The following is a 12,947-nucleotide window of genomic DNA, read 5'->3' as shown; positions in this document are numbered from 1 at the left end:
ACAGGTGGTCCCCGTGGGTGTCTAGGCCTTCAGGTGGTCCATGCGGGTGCCTGTGGGCCCTCGGGTGGTTCCCACTGGTGTCTGGGGGCCCTTGGGTGGTCCCCATAGGTGTCCAGGGGTCCTCAGGTGGTCCCCGTAGGTGTCTGGGGGCCATTAGGTGGTCCCCGCATGTGTCCGGGAGCCCTCGGTTGGTTCCTGCGGAAATACATAAATTGTATTACTAGTGTACATGAGCAGGGGGTCTCCTGAGCAGAACTGCGTTGATTTGAGGTCCGGGGACCCCCTGCTTCCCGAGATACAGGCACCGTTATGGGGTGCCGGTTTCTCCTATGCATTTAAATGTCCCGCGTCACGTGACCGTGGGAAAAAAATGCATAGGAGATACGGACCCCAAATCAACGCAGTTCTGCTCGGAAGACCCCCAGCTCATCTACACTAGTGATAAAATTTATATTAAAAAAACATTAATTTCGGGCGAGATTTGCGCAGGGAGGGGCGGCTCTCTCTGAGCAGCTCTCTCTGCAGCTGAAAGAAATTGGCGTGTGTGCCCTTTTCAGAGGGGCGATCTTCACGTCGCCGGCTACTCGCCATTTTTGCAAATGTTGCTATCACAGGTATTCGGGGCTTTCTGCATACCGTGATAGCAACGCTGTCAAAACTGGCGATTTAAACAGTCCAGCGATTTTTTTTTATTGCCACTTAGTGCATAGGCCCCAAAGCATGAATGTGTTTATGCAAAAAGGAAATATTTAGGAAAAACAATAGGGAAGGAAGTTTAGGTGTTGAAATTCGCTTTTTATTGTGAAATGTTTCTTCGCATACCCTGGGGTATCTGAAGATTTAACACTTTCCCCGGGGCCCGGACAGGCGGCCCGACAAATGTCCCAAAAAACGAACATTTTGCGGTACGTGAGCATTAACGCTGCGGGGGTCCATGCTTCTGACAGGGACCCCGCAGCGGTTAATCCTTCACATGATGGGCCATCAACTAGGGAGAGAAAATAATACTCAGCTTTTAGATGAGCTGCGCAGCTGTCTGTCCATCTGCAGCCGTCGCTGTCTCTGTCCTCGTTGGCAGCATCTTCCTGCAGCACTAAAGGTAAGATGCAGGGCATGGCAACCCCTTGGATGATGTAGATGTCCGAATATGTGTCTCTACATCATGAGGGGGAGGCTATATGACAATATTCGGTCATCTATGTGTTCAAGGGAGCTGGACAGGACAGTTAACACCATCCAGCCCTCTTGATGAAGTAGATGACCGAATACAGTCACATAGCCTCCCCCTCATAATGTAGAGACTCATATTCGTGCATCTAAGTCATTTATGGGGTTGCCAAGCCCTGCCTCTTACCTTCAGCACTGCGGGAAGATGCTGCAGATGGGAATAGAGATGGCGATTGTTGTAGATGGAGAGATGCCTCCACAAAAGGATTACCACTGTGAGCCCCATTCACAAGCATGGACCCCCGCAACATTAATTCTCCCGCGTACTGTTCTCGTGCAGCGGCCGCACAACCGTGGTGCACTGAGAGCAGTAAGCTTTGCTACATCTGTATGTTAAAATGAACTCAGCAAAATTACATAGAAAATATGACATATAATTAGAAATATTGTTTGATTTGAACAACATGAAAATAAACCATTTAGAATTGACCAGTAAACAAAGCATGTATTAAGGGACTTTTCTGCTTTGAGTGATAATTTAAAAAAAATCTTCATAATAGGGTTTAAATTCACTGTTAAAAGTCATTATTTGGTAAAATTGACACAAGCAAACAAAAACCAAAAACATTATTTGAAAATTCAGTGTACGTCATAAATACATACAGTAAACCATATACGGTAATTGAGTCATTAGAACAGTGTTTGCAATGTACCTCACATTTATGTCACAGAATATTGTATCAAAAGAATAGGGACTTTCATATTGTTCCTATTGTATCATATACACAAATAAAAAAACAAAGTGAAAAAGCTACAACTCTTTTTTTCAGCCAATATAATAAAATAACACATTTTTTAATTTCTATAACTGTTTACAAGTTGAAATCTTACATTTAATTAAATTAAATTAATAGTGAAAGATTGGATAGCATAACTGGCCATGCTTGTCATAGGTTGTGAGTACAGTTTCAATACAGAGACAACATCAAGTTTTGTTCTGTAATGGAAAGGGATGGAAAGAAGATGGTTATGCGATTAGCATGTCCACTATGTTTCAGCTCAGTGGACTTTTAAGTCCTGATTGCATTTTGTCATTAAACTCATATAAACATTCATTTTTGACCAATTTACCATTGCAAATAAAAAAAAAATACTTACACCAGTTATGTAACGAGGTCTACACTGGATAGTTCCAAATAATCCAAGAATAACAATAATAATGTGAATAAAATTTGACAATATCGGTGCCCACTGGTAGCCAAGGAAGTCAAATATTTGCCTCTCCAGTATACAAGCCTGTCATAAAAGAGAAAGAAAATATATTAGAAAATCAAATATGTAAAACAATAAATGGTTTAATGGTACACATACAGATGTACAAGAAAACACATTTCAAGTAGCAGCACGACAAGAATGGCGTCCCAGTATGTGCAAACCCAGTAGTTTATTCAATCATATGCAGTAATGATTACTGTGAATAAATACAGATGTAGCGAACATTTATGGCAACCTATGGCGTGCTCATGCGAGTGAAATGGAGCACGGCTGATTCAAAGCAATGACCGCTTCTCCCGCCGGTGTGTTGTGTATGTCCCACTGCAGTGCGACACAGGTTGCAATAACATGTCTACATCTGTACCTAGAAATAAACATGATTTATTTACTGACCAGATAATATGTTTCTAGTAAAAAAAACCTTTATCTACTATTGGGTGTCATGTTTTTATGAAGGAACACACAGTGAACATAAATCCTAAAAACAGGGAATGCTTTAGAGAGTCTGTGCAACTACAATAAAAGTTCATAGATGGGATGTAGGCCCTTGAGATAAAATCAGTTGCTAGAAAAGAGAAGCAAACATTTTGTAGAAGTGCACAGTTATTTTATATTCCTAACTGTAACATAAATTGAATCAGCATTTGCCCATGTAAAAGATAAGTATTCCAATAACGTTTTTATTTTAGGTTGCATGGGAACCATATAAACTCTACCTCTTATTATTACCCATTATTCTATAACAGTGAGAAAATCATGGGAATTAAAATTACAGTATTTTCATTGTTTAATAATTCCTACTGTAGCAATTGTCTAAATATCTTCTTGATTATCTATCTCCAAATGTAGTTCAGTTTTATTCCAGACGTTCTTGTTTTGCAAGTTAATGATTGACACATTTCTACACCTAATGATTAGAGATGTGTGAATGTCTTCTTAAAGTGGTTCACACTTTTTTTTTTTTACGATTTACGCATCATGAAATTCTGCATGGCTCGAAAATTAGGCCTTTTCAAGAGAACAAAGGAGGTTTCTCCCCATAGACGGAGAGAGACTGGAAAGCCAAATACTAAACTGCCAGGTACAGTAAGTGAGGGAATTAACTGTAGTTGGCATATGTCTAGATTAGCTGGAGGAGCAACACCACTGTGTAATGCTATTTACTCACAAGTATAAAAATTAACATAATGCCCGGAAGGTGAACAGAATGAGATGCTAGACAAGGAATGTGTGTCAATCGTGCTATGTAGTGGCTTAGTTTTACTTTTACATCAATTTTAAAACTGTTATCCCCCGCCACATATCCAACATCTAGTGCCCTGGGACTGGGAGGGATAGTGGCAGATAGCAACATATCACATTCTGTATTTTTTTTAAATAAAACATTAGTACGTGTGCCTGTATAGGTCTTCTTTCAATCAAATCTATGCATCAATATATTTTCATGTATATTGAACGTGTGGATGACTTTCTTTTTTTACATACAACATGGACGTTATATAATTGGTGGGTGGCTGCCAGAAGACAATTGTCAATTCTAATAGAGATGTTAGTGACGAGTGTAGCACTGCCTGCCTGGCACAGCACAAACAGCACTTAAGGTGCTGGCTTGTTTGGGACATCACTACTACTAGATGTTCAACATTCAAATATGACAAATACAGTATATGATGCCAAAATTGCTTGTTTTAGCAATAAGATAATGATATGGATGATGGTATGGAGGTTCATGAATCATCATATGACAGAGGGTGAGATCACATCAGTAACTGCAGGCTAGCCAAGGAAATAATTAACCCCGCATTGTGTGGTGCCAGCAGCTGGACAGCCACAGTAATTTGAGTTCCAATAGCGTTTATCAAAACCGAGCAGTAATTAGATGGTCTGACTTGTGGCAGCCATCCCCAGGTTACCTATTTTTTTCTCTCCCATATCTACCCACAGGGATGCTCACCACCAAGCCTCCACCCTGCCCCCCCCCCCCCGACATGTCATGTTTTCAGGATATACCAGCTTCCGCAATTGAGCCACCTATGCTGAAGTTGTGATATCCTGAAAACCTGACCTGTTTGGGGGTAAAGGGGGGGGGGGTGGAGTTGAGGAGAGTGGAGCTGAGCACCCCTGTCTTACCATAGCCCATTTTGGTTAAGCCTAAAAAGGCAATTTGTTTATTGAATAATCTAAACCATTCATACATTTGAGAAAGCCTGCATTTTATAAACACTGCTTTGAAATCGAATTTGCACGTTGATAATATTGATTCACACTTACTGTATCTCATACATACATTTACAATTTCGGAATACAACATAGAGAAACATTCAGTTGTTTTTTTCCTACAGTATTTTTCTCATGATGATACATTATCTCAAAAAACAATTTAAGTGCTTGAAAAGGCACTAGTCTATAGGTAAGAAATATTGGTAAACATACAGTACTTTTCCTGTAATTGAGTTCAATTGCACTGCATAGGCTAAATAGGTATGCCAGTTACCTTACAATTAGTGCAGATAATTAACAGCTAACCCCATACTCTGTTAAATATAAGAAAAATAAAGATTCCAGCACTCATAAATATTGAGGCAAAGTTGCTGTATTTACAAGACACACTGAGTTACTACTGTTACCATAATTATATTTGACAGAGATGACAAATAATCCCTTATCCTCATATATCACAGATGACGCTCAGTTTATCAAGGCAGGCACTGCTGCAGTTATGACAGTTGTCAGCTGAGAGTTTAATGTTCCTTGAGAAAACTTGTCCTTTAACTTCGAAAAACAATAACAGATATAATTGCAGATTATTCATTGTTATATCTGGGGTTGTGCATGCCTATATCAACTTCATTTAAGAAGCAGTACCACCCACTTTAGTAAATGAGTAAGAAGTATTTACTTTGGGCATATTCAGGACTCTCAGGCAGAAAGTTACTGGGCATGTACAGTATGTAACCAAGTTTACATCTTAAGATGCACTGACTTTACAACTCCCTCACTAAAAGGTATCTTTCTCAGTATTTTCTGTGGTAGTCAGATAAAAGGAAGATGCAATGTCTGCAGACTGATCCACAAATATTACCCTGTGTGCATTACAATTAACTCTGTCATATACTGCACTGGCTGTATGTAGTGTTGTGCAAAGTTGAACAATACAGGCAATTTGTTTACCCAAGCTTTGTTTTGCTGATGAGCCCTTGGGACAAAAATGTAGTTGTTCAAAATCACTCTGAGATGGTGAGCAATGTCTATAGTCTACTGTTTCTCAGTCTAGTGCTGCACATATCAAATCCTACACTATGTACCTTAATGTATACATGCAAAATGAAGACAGAATCAAGACAAGCATACAGTATGGTATTCTTATTTCTTAACTGAATAATGAATTAAGAAGAGTGTCTGTGGAAATGTGGAACTTGCTACCAGGGCTGGCTGGTTATATTGCGGGGCTTGGTGCAAGGAACTCTTGCAGGGAACTCTTACCTTCTCCTTCATGATGTCTTCCTGCAGTGTCACTCATTATGGTGCCGCAATGTCAAATGGCGTTGCATTGCCATGACAACTGAACATCACGGGACGTCATGGTCATGCAGCATCATGTTGTCATGGAAACGTGGCACCACAGAGTGTCCCGTTGTCAAAACAACGTGACGCCACATGACATCACAATGTCACGTGACGCTCATTGTCGTGGCAACTCGACACCATTTAACATCGCAGCACCATGATGAGGGACACTGCAGGATGACATTTCGAAGGAGAGGTTAAGGCCGCATCCATAGTAGAATGCGCTAGATTCCACGCTCTTCCGTGACCTGGCATTGCACTTGAAATACAAACTTGTTTGTATTGCAAAGCGCTGATCTCCCTGCAGGGCATGTACACTATGCGCATATGCATTGGCATCCTAGTCCTACGTAGCTCACGCCATATCCTGCACTATGGACGCGGCCTAAGAGATTTACAGAGGCCCCGCTCTCTCCCACGGCAATCAGTTTAATTGAGCGCAGGTCCTCTGTAACCACGGGGCTGGGTGCAGTGGCACCGAGTGACTGACATCACGCCGGCCCTGCTTACTACACATGGAAACTGTGATGGCAAATACAATAGCAATCTACAAAAAGATTGACATCTTTTTCAATAGGAAAGGTATATTGGCATATGTCATATAAGTTAAACATACGAAAGGTGCTGATCCAGGGAGAAATATGATTGTCATTACTGGAGTCAGGAAAGAATCCCCTCCCCTTACGAGATCTAAATGTGTAACTGTTATTTTTTTTTTTGTTTGCTTCGTCTGGATCAATATAACTACAAATATAGAATGAGCATCTCACATGGTTAGAAATGAACAAATGTTGAACTTGATGGACATGTATTTTTTTTCAACCTAATCTACTACTGTATGTAACTGTCAGGGAGTAGATAAATATGAGGAAGGCAATGAGAAAGTTAGTCACTGAAATCAGCAGGAAAATAAATGTGTAGGAGGAAGCCCATTTCTCAAACAGTAAGAAATCACACACAGATACAGTAGATGTTCCAATGTCAGTCAAGTAACACCAATTACATAATTACTTATATGAAGAAATATGAAACTTACTCCCGAGGATCTTATAACAGAAGAGCAATTACATTTGTCAGTGTGGATTTGTAGAACTAATAGATCTATCAAACAGTAATTAAAGCATGATCAAATAGGTAACTCTTCTGCTGCTGAATGTGGCTTTTATTGCTACAGTATCTTCACAAGCAATATGGTGTTGCTTCTGCTACCAACAGCAATAGATATATATATATATATATATAGTGACAGTCACTGCCTGTATGCTGGAGTGGAGTGTAGTATGTGAGCTTTCGAGCATGCAGGCAGTTAAAGTCCTTTGGAACGGTTAGCTACAGGTGCAGCTAGTTAAGGCAGAACTCCTAAATGAACAGGGGTTTAAAAGGCAGGCAGCTGCCACAGGGAGTGACTTTTCCCCAACCAGGAGGACACTGGTTAGTCTGGTCCCCAGGCCTGCAGGGAGCACGATCTTGGGACCATCTGGGAATCAAGGCATGAACCGAGTGCAGGACCTGGTCCTACTCAAAGGAACCTGTATTCCAGACCTGATGAGGAAGCAGAGTTGAGCCCAGAGGGATTTCCTGGATTCACTTGGAACAGTTCCCCATCTAAAGATAAGGACTTATTCCAGACAATAGAACATTGTTTAAACTAGAAGTAGTCTTGCTACCCAGGTGATTAGCTAGGGTTATGCTGTTTGTTAGTCTCCCAAGGAGAGTAGGTTTTGGTTTTATGGTTTAGTTTTCCTTAAAGGGACAGTGTGTCTGAATTATATAGTCTATCATTTAAATGAAAAATAAACCACTGAAGGTTAAAGACTGAGTGCCTCAAATGTATATCTGTTTATGTTGCAGTCCCCTACTGGGACAGAATAAAACAGGCAGAAGCCTGAATGATGCAATATTGTGCTATGTGTTATCCCTTTATCTAGCAACCATAGAAGACTGTGCATAAAGAGCCCGGACAGACGGTGGTGCAACGTAAGGGAGCCATTTATCACTATATCAATATTTATATATCTCTCCATAACCATTTAAAAAATGGACATGAAACAAAGCTTTACTCATAATAAATTAAGTATTATTGCATCATAGTGCTCATCAGAAAAGTCAGCATAAACATGTATCAAAAGATCAAAAGATGGTATATACAGCATGTCATATATTTCTAGGTTTGTGTTCACGTGCACTTCTGCATTGATGAGATGCTGAGGAAATACACCCGGACCACTCGAGGCACAGGAATGATTAACGGATTGAGAGACTAAGAAAGTGCTATTTTTTTCCATTTTGTTATATGGTTTTTTGTTACTGACTAGAAGCCAGAGGATATCTTTTTTTTCATCTGAGAAGTAACACATGATACAATATCTGGTGCATGTACAAATGGTTATTGGCTCTGAAACGTTGCCACACTGATCAATTTCTATACCAATATTCACATGTTTGATTAGTCTTCCTGGCTAGTGTACTACACTAGTCTCTTTTTAATCTTACCTTTTGCTTTTCATCCATTTTTGCTTTTCATCCAGTTTTCCCCATTTTGATTTTAGTTGATGGATGGTTAACTCATCTGCGCATCTTAACCTTCTTCTATTTATCCTATGCAAAGATAGCAGGATTCATGTATATCATTGTGAATTTACTACTTAATTAGGACCAATAATTGGCTCTGAGATATGTACTCTCATGTAGAGCTTAATCTGTAACATATATTGTATGGTAACAGTATTTTGTGAGACTGCCATGAGAGCCTTATTTATTTATAAAATGTTTTACAGGAAGTGATACATTGAGTGATACCTCTTGTTTTCAAGTATGTTGACCTCTGATGACTTTTTCATGGACATGCTGTATATACCATCTTTTGATGCATGTTTATACTGAATATTCTGATTATCACTATGATCCAATTATATAGAATATATTATGAGCAACATCTTGTTGTTTGTCATTTTTCTGAGAGGGATGATGGTTTAACATATATTACAATTATATTCTCAAATGACTTGGCTCTTCACATACAATAACATCTGCACAGAATTCCTTTGTAATTCTTAAACTTCTCACTAGTGTCGTTGACACCCACATCATCATGACAAATGGCTCTCTCATACATGGCTCATTTGCTTCCACAGTATCTCGTGTATTACCATATTGAACAATGTTCATGGTATGTGTGCTAACATCTCATGCTTTTAGCAATTAAATGGTAAAAACAAGAGTATGAATCGGTACAAGATGATGAGTATGTCAAGCCAGAACTAGCTGATTAACCAATCTATTTGAGGCCTATTTGAAGCTACCTTAGATATTGGTGTTGTAATTGTCTCCTATTTATTTTTCATTTCATATTCCCCTTTTCAGCATAGACATATCATTTTTTTCTCTTCTGTATCACAAAGATGTAGACTTACCCTTCATTGAGAAGTATGCCATTTCACACACATTCATGTAGGTGTGAAAATAGCTGTTTTCCTATGGATTTGATATGCATCTCGCCGTATTCAATAAGTCATGATGGCATGTCAAAACCTTCAAAAGCTGATTTTTTTAACGTGATTTGGTTCTGGCTATTCCATGCAATCTACACATTTTCTATGTTGAAAAGGTACTGTAAATGTATATATTTGTAGGGTATTCATTAAGCTATGAGTTTGCAGGTAGCCTGGAAAGTTGCAGCCATAAATCTCATCTGTTTCAGGGAGATTACATGAGGTTTTTAGAAGGGGGAGAGAGGAAGAGAGGATAAACAATTGACTTATATACATCCATATAGATTAACCTATAGTCCATATGGTGAAATACCTGAGGTAACTGTAAAAATATGCCAATTATAATTTTATATATATATTCTCTTTAAGACTGAAGCCCCGCTAGCGCTGAGCGGGCGGCGCTTGCTGCGGTTACTTACATATATAGATATATGTAAGTCCCCGCTCACGCAGTGTGGTGCGCGCTCGTGCGTGGGCACACACGCTTGGTGCTTAGATAAACAAAAAAATCTTACTTTCTAGCGTGCTCAACTACCTGCAATGCACAAGTTCAAATTCAGCCAAAGTCTACTCTGGTATGGGGGAAAAACTGTGGACGGACAGTAGAAGGATGGGAGGGGAAGCTCTGGTATCTATTCCTAAAGCACTGTAAACTGCAGCTGAAAATTAAAGTACAGGCATACCCCGGTTTAAGGACACTCACTTTAAGTACACTCGCGAGTAAGGACATATCGCCCAATAGGCAAATGGCAGCTCGCGCATGCGCCTGTCAGCATGTCCAGAACAGCAATACCAGCTCCCTACCTGTACCGAAGCTGTGCGCAAGCGGTGAGACTATAGAGCCTGTTACAAATGCGTTATTTACATCAGTTATGCACGTATATGACGATTGCAGTACAGAACATGCATCGATACATGGAAAAAAGGTAGTGCTTCACTTTAAGTACATTTTCGCTTTACATACATGCTCCGGTCCCATTGCGTATGTTAATGCGGGGTATGCCTGTAAATAGTTTGAGCACATGCTAATCAGGAGCCTGTCTGTCCTGTGGGCTGCTTCTTCAAGGATAAGAGGACTGATCTTTGAAGAAGCAGCCTACGTGAAACACAGGCACCACATCAGCAGCCAGAAAGTAGCTCTCTGCTGGAAACTAGTATCGGCACTGTGACCAAGGTGCAGCCAGTTACTTTAATTCATAGGTAATGCATACACAACAGGGAGTTTAAAAGACAACTAATTGTTCTACAAAAGGAAACTGGAGTTTTGGATGGCTCAGAAATTGCAGTTTGTAGAAAACTCCAGTTTCCACTCTGTAGTGACAAAAGTCCACTTTCAAATGATAGGCAGCCCTCACTTCACATTATTATCCCAGGCTAACTTGGCACCACTGCACTTCTTTCCACATCATTATGATCTTTTCAATTAACATAACCTGAGTAGAAGCTTAAAAAACCTACATATTTCCCTGTCATGATAAAATAAATAGTCATCTGTCAAAACATTTCAATATAATTTCTTTCATTGCCTGAAGGTGTGTTGAAGATGCAAGTCATATGCTGCTAGTTTTTGGGGAATTCAACTTCAATTGGCTTGACCCTAAAAACCACAAAATCCACACACAAATTAAATCGCTTAACCTATCGCAACTCATTTCCCAACCCACACGGACAAACCTGAAATCGCACAACCATTTCTTGCTAGACTGGATTCTCTCCTCAAATCCCAGCAGAATCCAATCCTCTGGCATCCTTCCTGAGATTTTCAGTGACCATGCAATAGTGTACTGTGTAAGGAAATCAAACCACCCCAATCCAGCCCTAAAGTTCTCCTCACTAGAACATTTAGAAACTTTAACCCACAACAGTTTCTGGCTGACCTTACCAACTGCCCTTGGCACAGAATCGATTTGATTCCTGACCCTGATTCTGCGCTCGACTATTTCCAGTCCGAGTTCTTAAAACTCTGTGGTACCCATGCTCCACTACGCAGAATAAGGGTACGAGGTGCTCACCTTCCATGGGTTACACCTGACCTTATAGCACTCTACCAGTTCAGGGACGCCTTGTGGAAAAGCTACAAAGTAACTGGCACTACCAAGGATCTCAATCACTACAGATGCCTGCGGAACATGTGCACAAGGCAAACAAGGCATGCAAAAGCACAATATTACTCTGACAATCTCCTCCAGAATACATCAAACCCAGATAACTACTGGAAGGTTATCAACAACATATTCCAGCCTTCTAACCATCAACAGCCAAGTAATATCACTAATCGCGATATTACTCTGACAAACCCCACTGACATTGCAAATGCATTCAATGATTACTTTGTGGGGTGTGCTACTAACTTATTAGCGAAACGCAACCCAAACCACAAACCTGAATCTCATCCTGGGAGTACCCTTATAGCCCCACCCCCTCCCAACACTGCCCACAATTTTCAATTTGGCCCAGTATCCGAAGAGGAGATTACACAAGCGCTCCTCAAATTAAAACTAAGCAACCAATGTGGACCTGACTTACTACAATCTAGGTTTCTAAGACTTGGTGCCCCATCAATTGCCAAACCAATTGCTTCCATAGTCAACTCTATGCTGTCTGCAGGCCATATCCCTAAGACCTGAAAAGCTGCCAGAGTTGTCCCAATCTTCAAAAGTGGGGACAAAAACACTGTCTCAAACTACAGGCCAATCTCCCTTTTGCCAATCCTATCCAAAGTCATGGAAAAATGTGTCCACTCCCAATTAAGCGCTTACTATAACAAGACACATTTCCCTAGCCAATTTCAATCTGGCTTTCGCCCCAAACACTCTACCATAACTACCCTGCTAAAAGTTTGCAATGAAATCCAGTGTGGAATGGAATGGGGTCAACTCACTGGTGCAGTATTCCTAGATTTTGCAAAGGCTTTTGATACAGTTGATCAAGTTATCTTGCTTAACAAACTCCAGAGCTCTGGAATAGGGAAGCATGCTTTAAACTGGTTTCAGTCCTACCTATCAGGTAGATCCCAATATGTGTCCATCTCAGGCTCTAACTCCAACCCCCTGGATATCACCTGTGGTGTCCCGCAAGGCTCTGTTCTGGGGCCCCTACTCTTCTCAGTGTTCATCAATGATCTTCCCACAGCTTGTCAGGAAGCCTCAATACACATGTATGCAGATGACACAATCCTATATGAACACAGCCATAGCCTCTCTGACCTTGAACACATACTTCAGTCTGACTTTTTGAGACTCAAAAAATGGATTTCCCAAAACAAACTGTTTTTAAACACTGACAAGACTGTAACAATGGTATTTGGAACCAAGACTAAATTTGTAAAGCTTCCAGCGACTGAGCTCCAGATTATAACCAACACTAACACCACCCTAACCCCTGTCACTAGTTTTAAATACCTGGGCATATGATTTGACTCCCACTTAACATTCGGGATGCACATTG

At 40.4% G+C, this 12,947-nt stretch overlaps 1 protein-coding gene across 1 annotated transcript in view; it reads right to left on the bottom strand.

Moving 5' to 3' along the window:
• The window catches only part of NKAIN2 (sodium/potassium transporting ATPase interacting 2), a 1,223,374-nt gene that overhangs the window by 697,067 nt on the left and 513,360 nt on the right, over positions 1–12,947 (bottom strand). The window contains exon 2 of the mRNA XM_075597233.1: positions 2,326–2,463. Within this exon, the coding sequence (XP_075453348.1) occupies positions 2,326–2,463 (138 nt within the window). The remainder of the gene's footprint in view (positions 1–2,325; positions 2,464–12,947) is intronic.

This window comes from Ascaphus truei, chromosome 4, assembly GCF_040206685.1.
Source record: "Ascaphus truei isolate aAscTru1 chromosome 4, aAscTru1.hap1, whole genome shotgun sequence".
NCBI lineage: Eukaryota > Metazoa > Chordata > Amphibia > Anura > Ascaphidae > Ascaphus > Ascaphus truei.
The sequence above is the reverse complement of the archived record's forward strand: the minus strand, read 5'-3'. Positions and strand labels throughout refer to the sequence as shown.